The following is a 23,936-nucleotide window of genomic DNA, read 5'->3' on the forward strand; positions in this document are numbered from 1 at the left end:
GTGAGTTACCCAAGTGGAAAGGGTTGTTTGAGACCTCCTATTTTAGAAATGTGAGAATGTTTTAAGCAAATCACACGGGGCTCTTCTTTTGAACCTAATTTATTGTTTATCGGGGAGAAAAAATAAGCATTCAACTTAGTTCATTCCTTAGTAGTGCGGCTGAGAACTCATTTGTATTGCGCTGACCAAAATTGCCGCCTTAACCTCATTTTTCGCTCTGTCGTTAGCTTCCTTCAAGGTAATCATCTGGCTTGATTTCTTTTGTTGTCTTTTCTCCTAGATGCAGAAATGGATCGGTTTGACCAACGTTGGAAGCGCATTGCTAAACCTCTACCGGAGATTAATGAAATTCATTCAATCTTCGTCCAATTCATTCGAGGTGGGTACCGGTTGGTGAATGCCTCTGGCTCTTTCCGTAACTGGTCTCTCCTTTGACCAATCGGAGTTGCCGATGTTTGGTTTCTACCCCACCTTAGACATTACGCGTCCGGCGGAGATAGCACCTCAACAGAATGCGAATTCTTCGCTTTCTCCCAGCATTGGCTACAGTCTGACGAGTTTTCTACCTTTGGGTAATGCCGACCTCTCGACAGCCCTGCGGTCATCTCCTGCCGGTTCTAGCGATGACATGGCTGAGATACATGGCGCCTTCGCTGGTGTCAAGGTTGGGAAGTGTACTCATTCGGTTTAGATGGGACGCATGAATCTATTTGGCGGTCTGTTGTAACTGCATAGGAACTCTAGTCGGTTGGCAGAAGTGACAGTAAGAGAATGGTGTGATTTAAGCATGCGAAAGTTAAGAAGTCCACAAATGAAGCGTAACAGTAGCCGATTTACCATGAGCGGCAATGTTCCTGTTCCGTCAGGTGAGCCTCAAAAAGTCATCTGCATGGCTCGGTCTGGTGCGCGACACCCTGGCAACAGCCGTTGCTGGTGCCTGCGCTCTCGACGGTCGCGATTTAGCTGCGCGTAATCAACTTGATCATGATCGAGCGGCTCTCACCCGATCCGCTGGCTGTATCCCCGAGGCGGAGCTAAAGGCGCGACTGGCTGTGATGACGACCAGTGGCGCGTCGCTGCTCATTGTCGGTGGGGATGGACGCGACCAGTGCCTCCTTGTGTCCGCTTTGGTGCAGGTCATCCTCTCTCCCGCTGTGCGAACTATCAGAGGGTAAAGTAAAAATGTTTTTTACAATTAATACCCAACTTCTGTTTCTTTTTCAATACTTTAATTCTGGCGTATGTAACTTTCTGCTAATTGGTTGAGACCTGTACTTTAAACGTTATATTCGATCCATCTCTAAAAGCATGATAACGCACATAGGTTCTTGAGCATCATACAGTGGAATTGAGGGATCAGTGGAAGAGCTCCCTTCCATCGAGTTGTGGAAATGAACGCCATGCCAGAGTGGAAAACTAAGGCTTACTTGTAAGTTGCTTAACGAGTAGTAATTTTACAGATTTGAGGCTCTCATACAAAGAGAATGGATATCCGCCGGACACGCCTTTTCGGAGCGTTGTTCGCACCTCCTCACACAGTCCAGTGACTCTATGCTCACCGTAGCTGCGCCCGTTTTCCTCCTCTTTCTGGATTGTATCTGGCAGGTGTGTAATGGTTTGGCTTGCTACTTAAAGGAATTAAGCAGAGTGTATGCGTTGACTTTCTTGTTGCGGCCCCTTTTTAGATATGGTGCCAGTATCCGAGTTCGTTTGAATTTAATGAGGAATTCCTTCTGTACTTGGTAAAGCATGTCTATGCCTTTGAATTCGGTAATTATTTCGACTCACTTTGTCTCCTTATTTTTTTTTTCAATATTTTTTTCTATTTTGGCCACTGTAGATGGTAGAAAGAGTTGTCCCTCTAGCATTGATAACTCACCGCAGGACAATTCTTTTAAAGAATTACAAATTAGAAACTCCGCACATTTTTGTGATTAGTGTTAGCTTTAATGTGCTTCAGACGCCTTAAAATTCTGCACGAACTTCTGACATGAGATGAGCCGTAGACTTACTTCTTATTTATATCTTGCTTCAAAAGCCTCAAATTTATTGTCTCAAATACTAAATTCATAAGCTTAATGCTTCTTTTCTGTAGGCACATTTCTGGGAGATTCGGATCAGATGAGGGGATCTCTAAGGCTATCAAAAAATACAGATTCTTTTTGGTACGTTCAAAAGTATCCATCAGGAGGATACATTTAGTGTAATATCCTCGATAAAGTCGAAAAATGAATAATTATTTTCTCTCACCAGGTCACACGTCAATTCTGATGACGTTTTATCGAAGATTCGAAATTGCCTCTATTCCCCACCCAGTCAAGATGCAGACAGCGAGTCACTATCCTGCTGGCCATGTCTTTCACCCCAAGCTCTCGTACGTTTACTGAACCGCCTTTTCCATGGAACTCCCACTTTTTTATTGTTGCCCAGGTTTACTTACTTACGACACCGAACCTTGCGAGGTCAACTCCGATTTTTTTAGTGCAACGCCATAACAGTGGTGAATTCACTTCTCTTCTAGAACATTTGGAGGGAAGTCTACCAGAGAGTGGTTTTGCCCTACCCCTGTCGAATTTGGTCCGATCGACGCGAGGCCTTAGTCGACGCCTACGCGGAGTACAGAGAAGCTCTCAGCACGGCTCAGAAACTGGAAAAGTAGATCTTTTTCCCACTAGACACTTTCTTAATGGTTCCAATAGCCAATGAAATCAGTATATGCTTTGGTTCTATAGATGGATTATGCTAAAGTCCTTAAAATGGAAACTAGAACTAGTTCAAGTAAACTAATTGAGTAAATTATTTTTACTTCAGGATCGTGCGTGATTTAATGGACGAGGCCTCAGAGAGGAATCTCCTTCCTGCTAAATAGACCAATTTTACTTCCGTGGCAGGATGTCACATTATTAACATTCTTATCGAACCAACTGCTTTTACGAGAAAAGAAAAGAGTAGACGTGATCAACCTCCATTCATTTATTTTTACAGTGCCAAAGTAACTTTATGAGAGGTGAACATGATTTTACGGTTATTCCTGGTCTTCGTTTTGCTCATCCGTGGGCTCCACAACTACGAAAAGACAAATTTGTGCCTAAGTGGAAATAAGTTGCCAGCAGCGCATGCAACCATTCTGCTTACCACAGTCGTCTCCAATTTTGGCTGTCAGTACAGCATTGATACGCTTCTGGAGGGTTGGCAAGGATTTCAGCATATCCTTGGAGGAGAATATGCCATCATCATTGTCAAGTGGAACAACAATGTGGATATTTTCAGCAGAGCCAGTTTCGTCATAGAGGATGCCGCTGCATTCCATCCGTTTGAAACTAAGCGTCTAGGCCATTCAACAAACAGTCGGGATGCTAAGTACCAACAGGTAGCGAGAATTTTACTACGAAGGAGGCGATCCCGCAGGGGAGGTCGCTTTTAACATTTTACACCCAAGGCCATGAGGTGTGGCAGGTTGATCAATTCCAAAAACTTAAAGATTTGGTTAGAAAGCGAGAATAAGGGTGGGGATTTAGTTGGGTTACTGCACGTAGGTTATGCTGGAACACAAGAGGGGTGATATTCGGGTAAAAAAACTGGCGAATGCCAATTAACGCGATACTAACAGAGGAAAGTAAAAAGGTATGCTTGGTTGCTGCAGTGAACGCAGATTTCAGCAAATAAAAGACCATGAAAACAACGCATCACCTCAAAAATCCCAGTTTACACACAAGTATTTAGTGCGCACGGTTACTTTGTTATTTTGTCAGATACGTTCAAAGTAACAAGGGTAATTAGAACTTAAGTTATTAGAAGAAAGGTCTAGTGCACGTCTAAAAATAGTTGAAAGTTACAGAAGCCAATTAACAGGTGTTAAGACAAATTTTACCCACCGCTCTCTGCTCAGAAAAAGGTTCTTATTTTCGCCTATGTGTTTAACACTATTTTAGTAAAAAAATTTAGTAAATTTAGAGGAAAATAAAAATTAGCGGATGCGAGGATTAGAAGAGCAATGAAATATTATCCTGTTGGTCGCAAGAAAAAAAATTCGGCCCCATTAGTCAAATAACCAATTTAGGAGCCTAATGTTTTTTTCAGTTAACTGGGTCAGTTCGTTTTTCATGATTCCTTTTTGTCCAGAGTTGATTTTTTTCGCATTGTGCCTTTTTTGTGAGCTAATACAAACGCCGAATTTAAAGCTTTAAAACATATTCGCCGAATTTTTTTAAGAAAAAATTTGCAGGATTCGCGTTGCACGGTAATAATTATCAGTCGTTTATCCTCATTGATGTAGCTGTGTTTCGTCTTCACGCCGCTGCATCTTGAGGTCGCTTGCCGTGATGGCCTTCGTGTACAGGTCGCTCGTGAAAGTTGGTGATGAGTTTTGCCCCACCTCTCTGTTGCCAGTTTGGAATCATCCTGCTGGTCCGAAAACTGTCTTTTTCTGGGCTCCCACAGTTAAATGGGTAGGTGGGAGTATCGTCGTCTGCTGTCACTCTTTTGCCATCTGAATAAGTTTTCCCTCGACTTTTAATGTACTTTTACTTTCTTCTCAGGGCCTTGTGATTGCTGGATTGGCTGATCTCACCCGCCCAGCTGAAAGAATCAGTGTTTATCAGAGCACTGCATTGGCATTAACCGGTCTTATTTGGTCTCGCTACTCTCTTGTCATTATACCTAAGAACTGGAACCTTTTTAGTGTCAATATCTTTGTCGCTGGCACTGGCATCTACCAACTATTCCGCGTTTATAGATGCCGTAGAGCTCAAACTAAGCTTCTAGCTTAGTTACGCTTCTTCCCTTTCTTTATCATACACATCGGTAGTTTTCTTTGAAGTCGCTATTCGTCTTTTGACGCCCCAGAGTATGGTCCCCATTTACTCTCTTCTGACTAGTTTTTGCCCCAGCTTTGCTTACTCACTTGCACTTTCCGATGTGAATAAAGTTAGCTGTCTTTTGCTTACCTTTCATTTTCCAATTCACTCTGACAATCCCGTTGTCACTATCGTTAGTAATTTAGGGAGGGGGACGGTTTCAGTTGTCGTATGCGTTTTCAGTATTGAGAACGGTAAGCAGTGACAAAGTAATTGCGTGGGGAGTGATTTTTTTGGCCCTTGCTGGCTTTTGCACACTTTTGTTGACATAGAATTTGTATGAACACGTCTCGTGAGCCCAAATGAGGTCGCAATCTTTTCCTGTCTTGGAGCTGGTCCTGCGTGCTGCTTAACCGTATCACCTTGGTTTCTTTTGAAAATGGGCCGTCAATAGTTGAAATAAGTACCCTTCTGTATGGGGTCTGAATTGAGTCTGTGCCGTCTGGTGAATGTACCCGCTTGAACGGTCGGTTAAGTGAATGACGTTAAAATGCTTTCTAGGGATTCACTCACCTCCTTCTAGATCAAAGTTATGCCCCTGTGTTTTGGTATCAGAGGGGTCATTGTGACTGTCTGTGGTGTGCACTGCGGGCGTGGCGGATGGTGGTAATGCTAGCGCTTTTTATCTAAATTGATTCCTGAGTGCTTGTTAGGGCTTGAATTTGGTGACATCGCGTCCAGTTAATGAAAAGCGTAAACTCAGGAATTTGTCCAGCAAAAGGCTTAGGTTTTTGAGAGTTCCCGCTTTGCAGGTAGTCTCCTTCTGCTGTTTTCTCAAAGCATCATTTCGAGATACAGCCAACTGAGGTTTTGCTTCCACAATGTATGCAAGTTCTTCAAAGCCTACCCACAGATTAGCATTGCTTCATGTAGTGACAATGAAGTGTCGGCAAGTGTCATTCCCAGAGTGAGATGTGATAATCTTCAAGAGAAATCTAAGAGATCCCACCGTCCTTCGGCCCAAGCCATCTCAGATTTGTTTTTCTGTTTTATCTGCACCAGTGCGTACGAGATGCACGGTCTGAGCGCCCTATCATCTTAAACTAGTACCGATTGCATGTCGCATATTCGTGGCGCTCTTCGTGCAACACATTCTTGAAAACTATATAATAGCAAACTAATATTTCAACTAATCGGTAATATCCCCACACACTAAATTGATGAGTTATATGGAGTAGAGATGACTGAAAAATAGTGTTTTGAGGTTTCATGCAGACGAAAATAAAAACTCGAGGTGGAATTAAATGCTTTGAAATGATTTGGTAACTTTTAAACCATGTTTTTCACTAGGTGGGCACTTCATTTTCTCGAGGTTGACCTTTCACTCTGTGACATAACCTTCAAGTGTTATCAACAGTTTTTCAGCTCCCCTCTGCGCTTCTGCCCCATGGTTACGTGCAAAACTTCAAACTGTCCCGACCTCGAGGGCAACCCGGAGCACTAAAACTAGGGGAGAAAGTTACATTTTGTGAATCACATCACAAGGACTGTATGAAGTTATTGGGTCATTTAGCATATGATTGTTCCACATTTACCACTTTCGATGCAATTCGGATGGATAACTTATTAGGTCAAATGTATTTCCCATCTATAAAAGCTTCACCATGACAAACTGATCGGAAACAGATGGGCCTTGACTATTCCGTCTTTATACTTGATTCCGGACATGCTTCTCATGACTACGGCCAAAGGACCTCCTGTAGCGACTCGAAATTAACTGAAGAATACAATACTTGGGCAGAATATGCACCGCCTAAACACAGTGGGGCTTGGGGCTACTGGCATGGCCGAGAGGCAAGGCTGCTTGGCAAATGGATGATGGCGGAGCCCCTACATTGGTCCTCGCCAAAATCAGGAGTTAAAAAATTAATTATCGAATGACCGCCGCAATGACCTCCTCGGCCCTCGATGATCGAAAACTTTGTTGTGGATTTGCATACGACTAAGGATGCAATACCATTTTAAATCAAATGCAGTGGTGACGTCTTCAAATCTTCACCTGTAGATGATATTTTGACACAAATATGCCAACAGTTCCGTCCTGCCAGAAATGCATTTTTCTCGAGTGAATACCATTTGTAAAACAGTATGCATGTTATCTGCCTAGGATGTATTATAATAAGCAAATTATTTGTCCCACTCTCAATTTTAGCAACAGCTCACTTAGGGCCTCCTCTACTGTGTGGCCTGACCTCCAGGACATATTAGTAGACTTAAACCTTGCTATACGCCTACAATACATATTACACCCAGAAAAAATTCATTTCTTCCTAAAAAAGTACTAAGACAGTATGTATACTTGGGGGGTATATAAAATAGCCATGAAAACACTGATAACTCGTGAGGGTGATAACTGCATCACTAATCGTAATTAGCGTATTAAAACTTTTTAAAAACATTTTTTAGCAACTGGGTTTAAAGGCAAGGCCCTATGCAATGGTCTGAAATTATAGGTAATTCTAATTCATGTCATTTTTGTTTCACTTAAGTGAACACTAATGACTTGAGCCGCTCATATTACAAAACTAAGGTCAACCTGTCGGCTTCGGTCTTGAGTCGCTGGTACGGGCTGTGGTACATTATCTTCACCTCATAGATATGGGAATCATTTGAAACAGTTTCTCAGGACTGGATCTACGGAAGACGATATGTCGTTGAATATTACAGAAGTCGCTTTGAATAGAACTATTGGAAATCCTACCAATGACTTCATACACAATTCAACAACATTTATATCGAACGATTTTCTGTTTTTGGAAACCAAAACGGCCCAAACATTTGCTGGTATAATGGCTTCTTTAGCTATTATCATTACCTCTCACCAGGTAACTTTTTCAATATTTATGCAAGCTGGCTCCTAGATCTACCTTCATATCGTTAATTATACAGCACCAAATGAGCAGAGGTGGATTGTTAGGATTCTCTTCTTTGTTCCGCTTTATGCGTTTCAATCATGGTTGAGCCTCATGTTTCTTAGGCACCAAGATTTCTATGTATATTTCGACACTATTCGGGACTGCTACGAAGGTGAGCATTCCTATCTATGGAATTGGGTGTTGTCTAAATAAGTAACGATTATGCACTTTTTATTCGGATATTGCATTCATTAGTTAAGTAATTGTGGGCCAACGATCGTGAATTGTGCTGGTAGTTTACTAACTTGCGAGTTATTAGCACCATGGTTAAAAAGGTTTGCTCTTATTTTGGTCCCTAAAAAAGTTGTAATTCCCTGCATGAATGAGATGGGCAAGTTTTTTCCAGATACAGTAGTTTTTTCTTGTACTCTGGTCAGATGCAATGAACCTCTTTCTCTCTTTCGTATTAAGGCACTCCTTTTAAATAATTAATAATCTAATGCTAACTTGTTTATTTGTGCCAGTCAGGAACAGATTTTTTCTTACAACCAGTATGCCTAAATACTCGAGATCGTTCTGGCATTATGGCTGTAAAAGGCGTGTTTTTTTCTTCAGCTTTCCTCTCTTGATTTCATTATGCAGACCTTTTATTCCCCACCTGGTATGGTTGATATCCTTGATTGGAGCATGATTTAACAAATTAGCTTTAATGGCTCATGCTCTCATGCCTCGCCCACAATTCTACTGTGGCCTTGCGCACGCCAGAAATTGCGTCTGAATTACTGATTGGTTTGCGTCGAGAGGGGAAAGGGCTAATCAATTGGCCAATCGAAGTCGTCTCAGGGGTATTCCTTGCGCAGGCACCCCGATTGCTCTAATTTTTGGAATTAGGGGTTTCACACTAATTGTTTTTTTGTGTACGATCAGAATCCGCTTTTCTTCAGTTAATTTCCAAAATTCGTAAAAATTTTTTCTTTTTTAGCTTTTGTGATATACAGCTTCCTCAGTCTCTGCTATGAATATCTGGGTGGCGAAAGTTGTATTATGGCTGAAATACGTGGGAAGGAAATACCGTTAGTGAGATCGAATAATTAAATCGTTTTATTTATTTTCCGTAAAAATCACAAATGCAGTTAATCCAGTGCTTGCATTTCTGCAATGTTTTTTTCCTTAGGTTAAATGTTGTATACTAAGAAAGGTACTACCCTCTTTAAAGCGAATAAAATTGTTTATTTTGGAAGCTTAATATTTTATGGCAACTTTTTTTCTTAAAAGTCACGATCCACGCTTTAAAAGTACGGAATCCAGCTGGGATTTTTGCATTATTTGAGAAATACGGTTTCACTTGTGGCTCGTTACCTATTGAATTAAAAGTTGAAACATAATTTATGGAATCAAGCCTTCATATGTGTAAAACTAGATATTTTAGTTTATTTTTGGTCTTATATTCATTTCGGAAGCACACATTTTGTATTTCTGAACTTAGAATATCCACGCCGTTTTTCGCTCTTTAAAGCCTTTATTAATAATTACATTTGTTAAGTTTTATAATCCCAAGTTCTTAGTCTTGAGGGTCTCATGAATGGAGTGACCACTTTGTACATGAAACTGGCCATTTCTACTCGAGTCTGTCCCGAAGTTTGTTTGAATTTGCACTTAATATTTACTTGTTATCGTGTTTAACTTCCGCCTTCTCGTAGCAAGCCAACTTTTTAATTCTTCAGCTACTCCTGGGTCTTCTGTACCTGTTGCTTTTCCGGTCAGGTCTTCACAATCGGTTTCCTGCGATTTTGCAAACAGGTGACGCATCTAATCTTTGCACTGCATTTCTACTTATTTTTCATATGTTGTCAGTTTATTGTGCTTTTGTTTAAGGCCACTCTCCAATTCTGCCTCGTGAAGCCTCTAATGGCAATCGCCATTATTATCATGCAGCTTACTGGCGTCTACAAACACGGTGTTTGGAGGTGAGCCGTCAGTTAAATTTGTTCTACCTAAATAACTCTGATACCGGCCTGATAACTTACCATTTGGGAATGGAGTAATTCCAATGAGTAGATGAGGCATTTTCCTTCCTTTTCCCTACAGTTGGTCTAACGGTTACTTCTACACAACCATAATTTACAACGTCTCAGCTTTTCTGGCGCTTTATGCTCTAGTTCTATTTTACCTGGCCACAAGTTCAATCCTTCGACCCTTCGATCCAATCATCAAGTTTGGCATTGTAAAGTCCGTCGTGTTTCTGTGTTTTTGGCAAGGTCAGTTAAAGTTGTCCAACTAATAAATTCGAAACTCAGATGGATAAACTTTTTTCCTTCTATTGATTGATATTTACGCGGGATCATAGTGTTATTTTAAAATGGAGCTCCCCTTTTACAAGTTTTAGCTTTTGCCTACTGCCAAGTTTTCGCAAGGTCTTTGTTAAGCGCGAAACGTGCTACTGAAATCGCTGCTTTTTATATTCGTAGGCAATGCCATCATACATAGAAAAGTTTATTTCCCAGGCGTATATTTCAAAAATGAAAGACCAAATCATGGTTTTACCTGAATTTGCTGCTAAAACACGTGTCTACGCGTCAGTCACTGCCGAACACCTTCCGCTGATGCTAGTAGACACTGACTCATGGGTTGTGTGAAAGTATTCCTTTTTGTAGGAGTAATTTTGGCGATTTTGGAAAAGACGGCTGTTCTACCAGCCCTGCCCTACACTAATGTCGGTACGGTTGCCGCGGGTATTCAAAACTTTCTCATATGCTTTGAAATGCTTGCTGCAGCAATAGCACTCCGCTACGCCTTCCCACACATCCTCTACTCGGTTGGTGTAAACACGAGGCGTCACTATGGCGAGATCGATGAAGACGATGACATTGATGTTGGTAATGGGTCGACAGGTGAGAAATGCGGACTTATGGGTGGAAACGTTTGGAAGAACGACGACAACGTTGTCAGTGTTGGTAGGTTTCAAAAATACCTAGTAGCCTAGATGCCAAGCTATTTATCTTTCTAAACGTTTTTCTCATCATTTAGGCCGTCCAAGTGGTTTGCATAATTTGAAAGACACCTTTAATCCCCGCGATATGCTGCGAGATGCTTTTCACAACTTTCATCCCACTTACAGGCAATATACGGAACAGGTATGATTTAGGGGGTAACTCTGCTACTTGTTATTAATTAAGTAGGATTCTCTTCCTGAAAGGTTTTAATTAGGCTTTCTCGTGGGGGTGGACTTAGCTAAAAGTGCTACCGCGGTTATCTCGCATTGTTAGCGTAAATGACTTAAACGAGAGTAGGGTGGATAATTTACATTCCTCTTTGCGGACATAAGTCGATATAATCTGGGTGGGATCTAAAGAATTCCGCTTTATTCCTTTCCTTAATCGGCTACCAGTCGTGTGTGTATCTTGTTTAACCCAAAAGAACCCAAGGCTTGTTTAAAATTCTGATGAACCTCTTAGAAATTTAGGATTTCTCAATGCTTTGTACTTGGACTTTTATTTGTTTATTCATACAAATGCATTTATCGTGTAAAAGGAGCATTGTTTAAACTTCTATCCATTTGCTAATTTACTTTTCAGGATGATTTGGGATGTTTTTCACTAGCAAGTACCATGAGTTTTTGTCAGGAATCTTACTACAAGCCTTTTTTTCTAGAGCAACTTTTCAAGTACTTTTTTACTCGGCTCTTTATCTTATCCTGAGTGTTCATTAGTTTTTGTTAAATAGTGCCAATGCTTAGTCAATTTACTTAAAAGGGGTCATTTAGCATGTTTGCTACCAACTTCGCACTCGTGTTACCCCTCAAATTCCATAATCCCCCCCCCCCGACGTCACTAATATGTGACATGTGCTACTTATCGGTTAATGGAAGCACATCTTGGATATTGCTCATTTTGAAGAGATCTTTGGAATTCAAGATTGCTACCGAAATAGATTTTGGGTGGTGTTCGTGACTGGGGAAGGTGACTGCGCTTTTTACACCTTAGCAGCCCAACCGTCAGCAGAGCTTCCTTTTTGTACATTTTGGTGGTTGCCATTTGTCCTAGGTCTTTATTTTTTCCTACTGTATCACTTAAATGCAGTATGCATTGTGTGAACAGTAAAATTCGTTGAAAATGCTCTTGTTGTCTTTAAACAAGCGAAAGCATTTGGAGCACTCGTCAATCAAGGAAAAACCTACAGTGAGTCCGCCCAGCACTACACCGGCTCCGCCAATCCCACCTGTTCCACCGAGTGGTGTCAATCTCACAGGCGGAAATCACAGTAACCATACTCATCAACAGGTCAAATCCCCTCCCGACCGTCTTTCCACCTAGTTGCTTCACTCCCAGCATTCCTTGCCGGCATCATCACCATCATCGTCCACCACGACCTTGTTATTTGTTCACAGATTGTGTGATACCTCAAAACATCTTATAGTTATTTTTTCCATAATTTTAGAGCCAATTACAAACCAGATTAGTGCATTTGCTTTAACCTATGTGTACGTGTGTGTGTGTGTGTGCTTGTGCTGTCCCATTTGACATTCATATTGTGATGGTGTTCTGTGATTCCCTTTTTTTGAAGATTGTAAATGTGTGCTTTCAGTTATTGTGGCTACTTTTCTTGTTGAAGTACGAGTTTTCCTCAGTCTAATCAATCCACCAATGGTTTGATACAATGATTTTAACTAAAAATTGTCGTAAACTGCAAAAAAAAGTGGAAATTGCTTCAAAATCATGTTTGTGACCTTGAGGCATTATTTTTGACCCCTTTGAGGTCGCCAATATCTGGCAGCATTAGGGAAGTGGTTAACGCGATTTGTTTCTTGTTTTCAGGAAAAAACCATCATTTTGCTAATTTTAATAAACGTTAAACGATTTGAGGCAGGTGGGGAGAAGTCCCCTTACCTAATCTAGAGTGGGCGTGCTTGTTCTGGTTGACAGCTGCCTCATTCTATAAAGAGACTCAAGTCGCTCCATCCAAATGGCTGGCGCTCCAAAAAAGGTGTTTTCTGTGCAATAGGCACTCAACTTCCACGTGTCGAAACACGCAGCTAAAAACAGGAGTACCTATTCCAAACCTCAAATGTTACCCACTAGTGCAATGCGTATTCTCCAACTAGGTTTATAACCACGAAAAGAAAGTTTAGATGCTACTAATTTTTACCGAAGTTTATGGTGGGAGTGGACTCCAAGAAAATTGTTTGAGAGGCGTTTACTTTAAGTCGAGTGATTTTTTCTCAGGGTTATTTCATGCTTTAACACGTCCATAAGCACTTCGTCTCGGGACAGCCGTAAAATTCTACCCCTCACCCCTTATGTCCCGTCCCCCCTCTGAAGTGGTAATAAGGCCTGTCTGTGTGGGATGGTTTCTCAGCCGACAGGGTGGGGACATGGGGTGTGGAGACAGGAAAGCAATTTCGTCGGACGGTAGTTTAAACTGTGGTGACAGAGACGTGCATTGAAACAGGTGTCGCATCACCACCGACGAAAAAAGCCCGCACCTATTCTGCAACAAATTGGTCTTTGTTGAAAGTTGACATTTAACAATGAGGGCTCTTCATCCTTCGTGGTCTTCGTCTTGCAGACTTGTCTCCCTGCAGACGTACAAATAAGTGTTTTGGCCTGTTACTGCCCCATGGAGGACCCGGTGTGGCACACAGCCCACCTCACAAGAACAAGTACCTGATCCACTAAAAGAACACTTTATTTCTCAGCTCATAAAAATAGTTGATTAGCATAAACATTCACATTGTCGAAGTTACTTTTTTCTTAATGCAAGGATAAAATGCTTATTTTGGATATTTTTTTAAAATCTTGGAAGAAGTGGCTCAAAGCAATGGGCAGTTATATCAGCGAAAGTGGGCGAAAATGCTGACGACTACAAGAAATTGGGATTTTCATGATTTGAGGAGAGGAAACTGCTTGACGCGTCTACCTCCTGCTCTTCGATTGGTTCGAGGCCGCCTCTGGTGAGGCCAACGCGTTGTGGCTGCTGCAATAATGTAAGTCGCGGACGATTTGAAGTTGGCGACTCTTCAGGTGAATTTGTATTTCCTAAAAAAAGGGATTTTTTCAAGATGTGAGTTTAGTTTATTAGTCTACTGCCATGAGTTGCATATGTTTGGGTACAGAAATGGGAAGACTACGCTCCCTCCTGACTACTGGCGATCATAATGCGAGGGCTCAAGAAGGCGGGGACTTCAGAACAGAAGTTTTTTTGCCGCTACAATGTTGTATGGTGCTCGGAGTACTGTTTGTAGTCCTGCATTACTCAGAAATCCTCAACTCTATTTTTGACTTTACGATTAAATACTTGGACTCTTCATTCTTCTGCACCATAACTTTGAGTCCATGCCTCTAGCTTAGTGTAGATCTTTCGACCAACTCGAGGTGCTAAATCAGCAGCAGTGGTTGGCAAATCCGATCCAGCAGTCTTGAATACTGCTTCTAAAAGGCATAGTAGGAGGACATCTGCAGGCTATGACTGCATCAGAGGCGGGACTCAGCAGGCCGGTTGCTGAATCCACAAATACCTTTGCCATGAGCTCTAACCCCAGGTTCTATCACGTGACCATTAATGACTGAAATCAAATCAGATTTTAAGTTGGATTTTAATAACACTTAAATGAAAAATTTTGAGCTGAAAATGTGAAATTCCCCCTTGTCATGATGTCTTTCGACATGGGGTTCCATGAGAAACCAGCAAAAGGTGCTACGTATGCAACACTGTGCAAATTTCTGCACTCAATCTCAGATGAGTCTCTCCAGTTCACTTCGCCTCTCAATGATCGTGACATTTACGAATTTAAACTTAGCAAGTCGTATTCTTATCTCACAGTTGGTTGAAATTTACAGCAAGACTCATGACGGCTGAAGCAGAAGAGTGGCTGTAGTGAACTCTGTAGTCGGCTTTCAAATAAAGAAATGGAACTAATCAGTAAAAAGATGCTCATTTCAGTTGTTTGTTCAACTAAATGAGCTCATAAGGTTTTGTAGACTTTGGCCTCCACCAAAGAGCCAGAGCCTCTCAACCGTACTTATAACTACCCAGCCATTCTATGTTAGTAATGTAATGTACCTAATCGCAACTTCAGAAATGCCTCAGTAGACATCTCTCTCGTAACCCTTATTTCCCTTTGCTGTCTGGATAAGAGACAGAAAAAATATTTGCCACGATTTGATTGGTCCAGTTTTCACCACCGGCTTGAATGTCATTGGTTGAAATTTAGAAGGTATACTATAAAATCGGCAAGCGCGCTTACTTGAGTCGCCGCAGGCGTTGAAGTTTAATTCACCGGTGTCAAGACGTGTATAATTTGGTATTTGTGGCATCACAGGGGCGAAAAAATTGACCTTCTGACGGGGCATCTGTAGATTTGACGGATTGGGGGAGTTGATTGGTGGAGGGGGCGGTTCAATGGTGTTCACTTGGATATACTAAAGCAGCGTTAGGCATTTACAATTGCTTCAAACGTCCTCCTCAACATTTATAGTGCAAATTGTATCTTTTATCTAAAGCTTACCTGTGATTTAAGGAGAACTTCATTCCCGAGCATTATTTTGCGTTTTCGCCTAAGAAGGGAGATAAGAAGGTAGGTAAAATACCTAACATAAAATCGACTTTGGGATATTTCTTGTTTACTACATCGTCATAAAGGTGAATATGAGAGCTAACAAAAATCCGACATGCTACTAACGATGTGAAAGTAGAATGAGGCAAAGTTGTATGTAATAAAGTGATATTCAAATTTGGCGAATTAATTACCGTTACAATCTTCACTTCCCTCTTATCGTGACCCACAGCCGCTAAGGCTTGTCATTAGGCGTAAAGAAACCAGACCCATGCATCCCGCAACAGTCACAGCTTTATTTCCCACCAGTCTAGTCTACTTCGCATGTGACCTTGCAGTAGCCTAGTACGGCTAGGTGAAGGTGGTGACCCCCTTGGAGGGAGTATGGAGAACGAGAGTGAAGTTGAAGAGGAGGCAGGGTTAACCTCCCTCTCCCGCCCTCTCGCCCAAAAAATTCAATCTCTCTTCTATTGCATACAAGTAAGCAATCCCATGCGTTTGAAAAAAAGGAATTTTTCCAAACTCTTTTTACAAATTGTCTTAATAAGGACCTCAAAATTAAAGCACATTCTGCAGGCTTTCCACTCTACACATCCAGAAGTAGAAAATTTTATTTTTTAGTCTACAAATTCGCCTAATTGTGGGTGATGCATGAAGTGTGAAAAATTATTCAGTTTTCGTATTTCTAAAAAGGCGCTTTTTTAATTTGAAAGTTTTGTGAAATTAAAAAAGTGCTGTTAGATTACAATTCCTTCGGTAAATAGTGAGGTGTGCTGTCGGTTGCTGATTGACTTAAAACAAAGAAAGAAGCAACTTATCTCTTGAATTTTAAAGAGATTGAGTGAAACAAGCAAAATTGTGGGCTTAAAGGATATGTAAGTTACTAGTTCCTCCATTTTGATTGAATATGTTTAAGTTAAAGTGGAAGTGGATTGCTGACTGACTGACTGACTGTGACTGACTGACTCGGGTTGAGAAATGGCTTTCGCATATTGCTACAAGACTTCATTGAGCGAACAAAGACAACCTCGGTAAACCCTGGCGATTCACTTGCTGCCCACTGCCTGCCTCCAGAGCAGGTGTCACTTCATTCCCGTAAGGCTGCGCTCGCTTTGTCTGTGTGTACTGAAAACGCAATTTTCTACTTGGTGACAGCCGAAAAACTACTATGGCAGAGGTGCACATACTCAAAGCCGATACAGCTGGATAAATTTCTTCTTGAGAAACAGCCAGGAGGTGGAGAAACCATCGAAAGGAGGTCATATTCCTGTAACGAAATGCACAACCGCGGATGCGTTCCCTACACCACTGAAAAATATACGTGAAAGGACTTGAGCTTCTGGGGGAGGGATGGAGCTGGCCTCATCCCCAGTCTCCGTTTTACCTGATGACATTCCTAAAGGCAAAACTTACCCCTCTTCCCTAGTACAAGTGAACACCTACAGCGGTTTTCAAAGCTAAAACTCCTCTGAGTCCCGAAATTTTTTTTATGTTTATGCTTCATTTCTTTAATGCTTCCGTCTCATTTTCTAAAACCTTGCAAAATAAACGCAAAGGAGAGTTTATAAAATCCGAAATGGTTAAAAATGCGCAATTCTTCTTCTTTCTGTTTTGAAGCACAGTCATCAAGCCTTACATGTAAACATTATATTTCCTAAGTTCGCTTCCCTCAGATTCAAACATATTTTGGAAGAACTTTGAAAATAAACCTATTTACGATTTAGAGGCACATGAGTCAGTTATAATGGGGGTTAAGTGAATTAAAAAAGGGTGAAAGTGGCTACTCACTTGGCACGCAGATCTTTGCGTCGAAAGGCGAGGATAATTCCAACCACGATCAGACCGAAGAGGCCAAAGAAGGCGAATTGGAGAAGCGTTTGCAACCAAATGGTGTTCGCATTTCCCACGGACATTGTTGAAAAAACTGGGCGAAAGGTGGTAGGGGAGAAGGGTTTTTATAAAGGGAGATAAAATTCATTCGGGTCAAACTGCTTGTTTGTGTTGGGATCTTGATTTTCAAGACATTTTATTAGGTTTCTAAGGCAGTACAGTGAGAGCATTTAAAGTCATTTCCCACATTAATCGTCAAAGGGAAATTTTGTAATTTGAGGAGGGTTATTTTGGTAATTTAAAGTGAGAAGGTATGATTTAGGGAGGAGTTCTTAGAATAAATACACCCAAGATAAGGGTAAAAATAATTTTAAATGCATTGACCGTAAGAATAAGCATTTGCAAGAAGCTCAAATGGAAATATTCATAAGTTTTTCAAAAAGGGGCCTAAAAAGGGATGCGATTAAAGTTGTCATTGACTTTTTTTGATGGGGGAGGGGAGAGGAAGGTCGAGAGAAGGCATCAAGAAATGGGTGTCCCTAGGCTTAACTACACGGAGGGCCGACGTATCAGGGGAAATCAGTCCTGGCACAGAAATGACTCTCCCAATCTTCCATCAGTCTACAATACATCAGACCAAAATGACACAGACACTGAAATCCTTGAAATGACAGGTTAATGGGTGAAAAGCACATATGCATCAGGAAATTGTTTTGGAGACAAGTCGACCTTTGACTGATTCATGTAACTACCCGTGAATATCGTCAGTTGCAAATCCTCCCAAAAATAATTGCCTTTTAAAATTTTTACACTTTTTTGGTCTTTTTGTTGTTCCTAAAATTCCTCATTATCAACAAAACTCACCGATTCCACTGGTACGAAATTGGCACTGATCCCCCATGAAACCGTCTTTGCATCTAAAACGGTGGGACATGCATTTAGTTACTTTTTTTGAAGAAAAAAGAACAGTTTTAAGCTTTCTGTTTATTTTAGCTTGTAAATTACTTGCATCTGCGCTCCAGTGGATTCGACTTCTTAGCAAAGCACTCGCCATCGTTGAAACAGTGGTTTTCGTCGGCTGGACAAGGCACCAAATCTCTGGATTCTACGATGAAAAATGTGGCAAATAAAAAAATCATTTTCTCCCTTTCTAAAGTCCAATAATTCTGCAACTTTTTGGTTACACTCTAAGGGGAGAGAAGCCCTCGTGATTAAACTTATAAAAATGATTTTACGTCTTGCGTACTTCTATGCAAGATATCATCAGAGGTTCGCTTCAGAGGTTCAAGGTCTCCAAGTTGTCACATCCCAAGTAGGTTACATGTCTCCTTCTCAATAACCTATGGTACCAAATCATGACTCACAGAGAGCAGGTGGGCTATTTTTGGTCTAAGAATAAGTCTATCCTTAAGTTTAAAGATTGTGAACAACAGTTAAACTACTGACGGGTGGTATCAAAGACGATTACTTGGTAAGGTAGACAAGTGCTTTCGCAGTAGTTAAGGTGGAGAAGAGTTAGACAAACTGCCTTACCCATGGCAATCTCCTGGTCGGTTAACGAGACTCCAGCGGTTGATACTGGAGAAGGGGTGGAAAAAGGTGAAAGCATATTCACTTGCTCCCACACCTCAAACAATTATGCTTTCCTGATAAAAGTGAATTTTATCTTATCAAAATACCAGCTTTTATAACATTATTATAAACACCTAAAAAGAACTCTAGTAGAGACCATCAAAAAGTTCCTACCTGCCCTTGGTGAATAAAAAAAGGCGACAAACCTCGCAATTGTAGAAGCGATTGTGTGGAACCGAGAGGGTTACTCGCTTTGCATACGTAATCGCCGTTGTCCAACAGAACGAGATTGTCTATTTCCAGGATTGCTTCTCTGACGTGACTGCTAGTTCTGCAAAGAATGCAACTCAACAGGGGAAAAGTGATCGCTTACAAATGGCAAAGTGAAAAACTTCTTCAAAGAGGTATTCAAAAATTTTTTTCTTCTCACTTGGTAGTGTAGTGTCACGTGGAAATGTTCAAAGAGCACCTCTAGGAGTCATACTGTGAAATGTGTTTGTTTTTTTTTTTTATCAAACCTTTTAGGGGAAATGGAGAAATGACTTGACAGTTTGTTTAACGGGGTATTTAACCGCGTCTACACTTCTGTAGCTGCAAGAAGGGATTCCGATGTCAGGATAGCCCGCGGGCCCCATCAATAGCCTCCCACGTTTCCCATGCCTTAGGATGTACTATATTCTTCCATACTACTTTGGTCCATTACTATTTTGGGGAAGGGGAGGGGGTCTTGACATGCCAAAAATAGCTCTTTAATTATCCTTGCTTACTTTTATTCGCGAATCCTTACTTCAGGTATAATCTCGTAGTAATTTTTTACCCTCGATGATGATGTCAGATCTTACTAAATCACTCAGAGGTCAAATTTACGCCTGAAAGGTGTTAACTCTTTTAAAGGAAGTGATTTTCTTTTAACATAGTTTGAACGTAATGCATCTCCAACGCAATAAATACCGACTGATGAGTCGGAATTGACATGTGATTCCACATTTGGCAGACGCATTCAAGATTGACATATTGAAGGGGGTGTAGGAATTACTCATTCCTTTATAGTAAAGGAATTGAGATTCACCTTTTATCCTTTCAGTGACAAACATCTAACACAAAAACTTTTCCTCTTGTGACTCTTTATAAGCAATAAAAGGGAAGAAGTTGGGACAATATGCAGTGGACGTTTTCGTCCACAAAAGCCATGCCTCCAAGTCGTAATGCCGGGTTCATCACCTTATTCTTGCACTCAGTTACCACTTTTAGAGTAAAGGAATATTTTACTCATTTATAATGTTTCTTTCCTACTTTCCACAGGTGTTATACGAAAGACGAATCTTGATTGACAATACAACACGGAGAATTGGAGTCTAGAAGAAATTCTGTCAATCTTGCGATAAGGCCTCTGGTGAAGTGTCTCCGAGATACTGATATCGCAACTACTTAGGCGTTTAGTTTTTTCTCTTTTTTTCCGTTAGCAAAGGCACTTCACTCTTGCACTCAATTATTACTTTTAGAGCAGAGGAATATTTTACTCATTTATAAGGTTTTGCTTCTAATTTTAGCAGGTGGCATACAAAAGGCTAATCTTGACTACCAATACAATACGGCAAATTGGAGTCTAGAAGAAATTCTGCCAATCTTGCGATGCTGCCTCTGATGAAGTGTCTCCGAGATGTTCACATTCCAACTACTTAGGCGTTCAGATTTTCTCGCTTTTTTCCGTTAGCAAAAGCACTTTTGCCACAACAGGTTCTACGCAAATATTCAAGGTAAATTAAAGGGTTGTGTTATTTAATGCTTTAGCAAAACAACTAAAAAAATTTGAGCCTCATAAAGTCTTTTTTAAATTAAATAGCTTTAATTCTGTGGTGCATCTTTAGAGACGTGTAATGTCTTGATTTTTCGCTCCTGATACTTTTTAATCAGTATGATGATAGTTAAATGAACCGATAGATCTTCAATTTTATGTTGGAATCACAAAAGCCTCCCAACAAAGTATCTAAAAATTGGTAAAATTGTGGACTTACTGAACAATTTCCACCCTGACATTACGACCATTCGCCGCTATGTCAACGGGATAACTGTCTTTGTACCACATTACGTGTGGCAACGGATCTCCATTCGCCACACAGGTGGCATTGAAATCCTCGCCAAAAGGAAGAATTTGCGGCTCAAACGTATTCACTTGTGGGGAGTCTAAAGCATACAGAACCGACCAGTCAGAATACGGATAATTTAAAATCATCTAGAATTAGAAAAATGAAAGAAATTTCCAAAAAGTAGACATATAATCACTGATTTGACAACACCCCTTTTGCTTAAGCACTTTTTTTAGATCAGAGATAAATTTATGGGAATTTTTTACTAGAGATTTCACAACACTTGCGTTTCCAATCTGGTACTGACAAATTTTTAGCCTACAAAAATGTCAATCAAAAATCTGTATCAGTATTTAGGCATCATGACATTTTAGCTGTATTAAAAATCTTCACATAGGTGATCGAGTAATAGAAGTCCCTTCCTCACTTCCCAAATAGCTTTGTTAGTGTAAAATTTTCCTTAACTTTTGAAGAGAACCAAATCGCGAACATCAACACACTTGGACCCATTATGTGAAAACTAGTTTGGCCTTTAAAAGTAAAGAGAGAAGCTAGTAGCCCTATCCCTTATAACAATCTGTCTTTTTGATGCTTGGGATAGTACTTATGCAAGAAATCAGCCGGCACTTTCGGATAAACCTTTTGAGGAACCTTTGACTTACTTTTACCACATTTTTGATGCAATGTCTACTTAACCTGTCATTTACTCCATTCTGCGAGCCGTCCGATCAACAACATCGCTCTTTGTTAAGAATTGAGCTAACGCACTCCTTTCAATCAGTTAATTTAATAAAACTAAATAAAATTGGTGTAGTTAAATGTAATTTTTTTGTGATTTAAACTTATACCTCAACCGGAGAACTACTAAAGCACACAACATTATTTAGCGTATGATTAATTTCCTTTTCGCATTTTTCATGCATCAATTGCAAAGGTCACTTATAAACAACAAAACGGAAGTGCTTACAGCATGTTCTACATAGATATTGTAGGATTTCGGCCGTCACCTCTTCGCTGAAGGTCAGCGACGGTCCAGAAAGAGCGAAGACAGGCAATACAATTCTTCGCTGAACCACGATTTCTCCCGTATCCGCTAACAAGAAGGTGTACTTTGCATTTGGTTTGAAGGCCTCCAAACAGCCGAACCTTTGATGGAATGAATCAAAAGTTGAGCCGGATGAGGGGGAAGAAGAGGATTTGTTTGAGGGTATGAAGAAACGTCGAAGCGCCACCCTCGGAGGTATATTAACACCTGCAGGCTTTGCCAGGACTTGAGTTACTAGAATTACTACGTCAAATTCTTGATCATCCTTTAGTGGGATCATCTCCTGAAGCCGAGCATGTAGAACGATGGAGGAAGTAGATAGATACTGACGAATCTCACTTGCTTTTGGAGATGGTGCACATTTGGGAGCCTCAATGGCATCCAAAAGGCATCGAAAAGGAGTGAAAAGTACGACTAATACAAATATTGCTATCATGTTCCAATATTCTGTTTTGGTGTCTGTGTTTTACCACTGTGAGGCCATTCGTAGTGATGAAGTCAAGTTGAGAGCTCTTATATGCGGTGCGGAGGCGCCATCTGGCGCTACTTTGATAGGTCCAAGCCTTCTCTTTGTCATTCTCTCTACTTTCCATTAGCTGAAGAATTTTCACGTGTGTGTTTGTGTATGTGCTGACGGAATTACGCAATTATGACTTTCTTCTCGTTGGGCACCCCGTGCCAAGCCAGCTGCGCGCGCTTAGGTATTCCTCAAATTGCCTGGCACGATGTACCAACCCCTGCTGACTCATCTTACATACCTGAGAGCAATTAAGCAGCTTATGCATGATAATTTCATAAACAGTGTAACAATTTATCATGTACTACAATAGGAGCATGTGTCTATGCATGAGTCAAAATTAGGGTGTAACTTTTTTTCCTACTTTTATGAGAATTTTTACCATTTTAACTAACATTTCCGTGCGGCAAATTTTTGGACTTTTACAATTGCCAGTCTTCTACGCGGTAGGGAGTGGCGGATAAAAGAAACCGATCGATTTTATTGATTCCACAGCCGTTAATGCTAAAGTGAGTTGTGATTGGGCGGGGTTAAAAAATCAATTTATTCTGTCGATTTTGTCCTCTACCAGGCCAAATCAGCCATTTTGTCCAGTTGACTAAATGGGCTTATCGAGTCAAACGAAAGAGTGGGCATGTTGAGCCCTATAGATATAAGCCTGAATTGACGGGAATTGGCATAAAAGGGCGAAAAAATGTGATTTACGCAGAGGATACATTACGTAATACCTCATTTATTCCAATTCAATATAAAGGGAAAAGTTCCTGCTACGCATTAGATATCACTGAAAAAATTCTGCGGATCAGGTAAGGGGTCGTCTAAAAATGTTTTATTTTTGAACGGAGATGTATTTTGTGCTTTTCTAACCTAGCTTTTCCATCTAATCACACAACGTAGAAAAAAAGTCTTGCCAAGTTATTGTAATTTAGTAACTATTATATCCTGATCGATGGGGTTTGAGACAACAATCAAGGATTTAAAATTTAACCCTTTCTACTCACATAAAAACCGTATTATTAAACCCGCTTTCTTAATAAGAACTCCTAAAGTAGACCACGTGGTGCATTATTCGCTCAAAAAATTGACAACATAGGCTCCAGTGCCCTCTTGACTTGAAGATCACTGCTTCAGTAACGCAAGCGCCACACCCACTAGCCAATGGTGAAAATTTAAGGTCTATCACTGAGTAAACCTACTCCGAAAGGCAAGTACCCAACAAAACGTGAACACTCACTATTGCAAATCACTCGAATCACTACACAATGGAACGTGTGATTGTGGAAAAAAGGAAGTATGTACTTTGTTGGGTGAAAATGGGTTGCCGGAAGAATTCGTTCCTGTGGGAACGACCCAAACTGCGTATTTTAAGCCCATTTCTTTCGCCACTCTACAATCTCCGTCCTCCGCCCACGCTAATTACAACAATAACTCACCCAAGGTACCACCAAACACCATTTTCTAAGAAAAACATCAAAATAGCCATTTTTTTTGACAAACATCAGACTTACACGTATAAACAAAAGATCTGAGGAGTTTTACCTGACTATAGCTGTGTCATCGTTAAATGTAGAAGGGGAATCATGTTGGAGAACAATTTGCTTGAAGAAGGGAAAAGTTAGTCA

General features: G+C 40.7%; 5 protein-coding genes across 5 annotated transcripts in view; 3 read left to right on the forward strand and 2 right to left on the reverse strand. All coding sequences in view use genetic code 11, as the record gives it.

Moving 5' to 3' along the window:
• The window catches only part of EGR_06885 (Myotubularin-related protein 9), a gene marked incomplete at both ends in the record, with an annotated part of 6,189 nt that extends 3,320 nt beyond the window's left edge, over positions 1 to 2,869 (forward strand). The window contains 9 exons of the mRNA XM_024496134.1: positions 281 to 379; positions 477 to 664; positions 867 to 1,171; positions 1,461 to 1,605; positions 1,686 to 1,770; positions 2,096 to 2,165; positions 2,254 to 2,374; positions 2,522 to 2,655; positions 2,812 to 2,869. Of these exons, the coding sequence (XP_024349446.1) occupies positions 281 to 379; positions 477 to 664; positions 867 to 1,171; positions 1,461 to 1,605; positions 1,686 to 1,770; positions 2,096 to 2,165; positions 2,254 to 2,374; positions 2,522 to 2,655; positions 2,812 to 2,869 (1,205 nt within the window). The remainder of the gene's footprint in view (positions 1 to 280; positions 380 to 476; positions 665 to 866; positions 1,172 to 1,460; positions 1,606 to 1,685; positions 1,771 to 2,095; positions 2,166 to 2,253; positions 2,375 to 2,521; positions 2,656 to 2,811) is intronic.
• A 156-nt stretch (positions 2,870 to 3,025) lies between these two features.
• EGR_06886 (hypothetical protein) lies at positions 3,026 to 3,310 on the reverse strand (the record flags this gene model as incomplete). Its single annotated transcript, XM_024496135.1, has 2 exons — positions 3,026 to 3,066; positions 3,136 to 3,310. The coding sequence occupies 2 exons, from the start codon at positions 3,308 to 3,310 to the stop codon at positions 3,026 to 3,028; spliced, it is 216 nt and encodes a 71-aa protein (XP_024349447.1).
• A 1,012-nt stretch (positions 3,311 to 4,322) lies between these two features.
• On the forward strand, positions 4,323 to 4,769 carry EGR_06887 (Brain protein 44; the record flags this gene model as incomplete). Its single annotated transcript, XM_024496136.1, has 2 exons — positions 4,323 to 4,448; positions 4,539 to 4,769. 2 exons carry the CDS (start codon positions 4,323 to 4,325, stop codon positions 4,767 to 4,769), a joined length of 357 nt encoding a protein of 118 aa, XP_024349448.1.
• A 4,520-nt stretch (positions 4,770 to 9,289) lies between these two features.
• Positions 9,290 to 12,024, forward strand: EGR_06888 (Transmembrane protein; the record flags this gene model as incomplete). Its single annotated transcript, XM_024496137.1, has 6 exons — positions 9,290 to 9,349; positions 9,587 to 9,678; positions 9,800 to 9,969; positions 10,366 to 10,665; positions 10,739 to 10,845; positions 11,848 to 12,024. 6 exons carry the CDS (start codon positions 9,290 to 9,292, stop codon positions 12,022 to 12,024), a joined length of 906 nt encoding a protein of 301 aa, XP_024349449.1.
• A 1,990-nt stretch (positions 12,025 to 14,014) lies between these two features.
• EGR_06889 (Pro-neuregulin-2, membrane-bound isoform) lies at positions 14,015 to 22,233 on the reverse strand (the record flags this gene model as incomplete). The annotated part of the gene is made up of 11 exons (XM_024496138.1): positions 14,015 to 14,139; positions 14,955 to 15,129; positions 15,216 to 15,264; positions 16,282 to 16,530; positions 17,052 to 17,187; positions 17,958 to 18,010; positions 18,099 to 18,198; positions 18,627 to 18,671; positions 18,872 to 18,996; positions 20,681 to 20,849; positions 21,720 to 22,233. The coding sequence occupies 11 exons, from the start codon at positions 22,231 to 22,233 to the stop codon at positions 14,015 to 14,017; spliced, it is 1,740 nt and encodes a 579-aa protein (XP_024349450.1).
• Positions 22,234 to 23,936: the final 1,703 nt, after the last annotated feature.

The sequence above is a fragment of the Echinococcus granulosus genome (assembly GCF_000524195.1).
Source record: "Echinococcus granulosus chromosome Unknown EG_S00065, whole genome shotgun sequence".
Taxonomy (NCBI): domain Eukaryota; kingdom Metazoa; phylum Platyhelminthes; class Cestoda; order Cyclophyllidea; family Taeniidae; genus Echinococcus; species Echinococcus granulosus.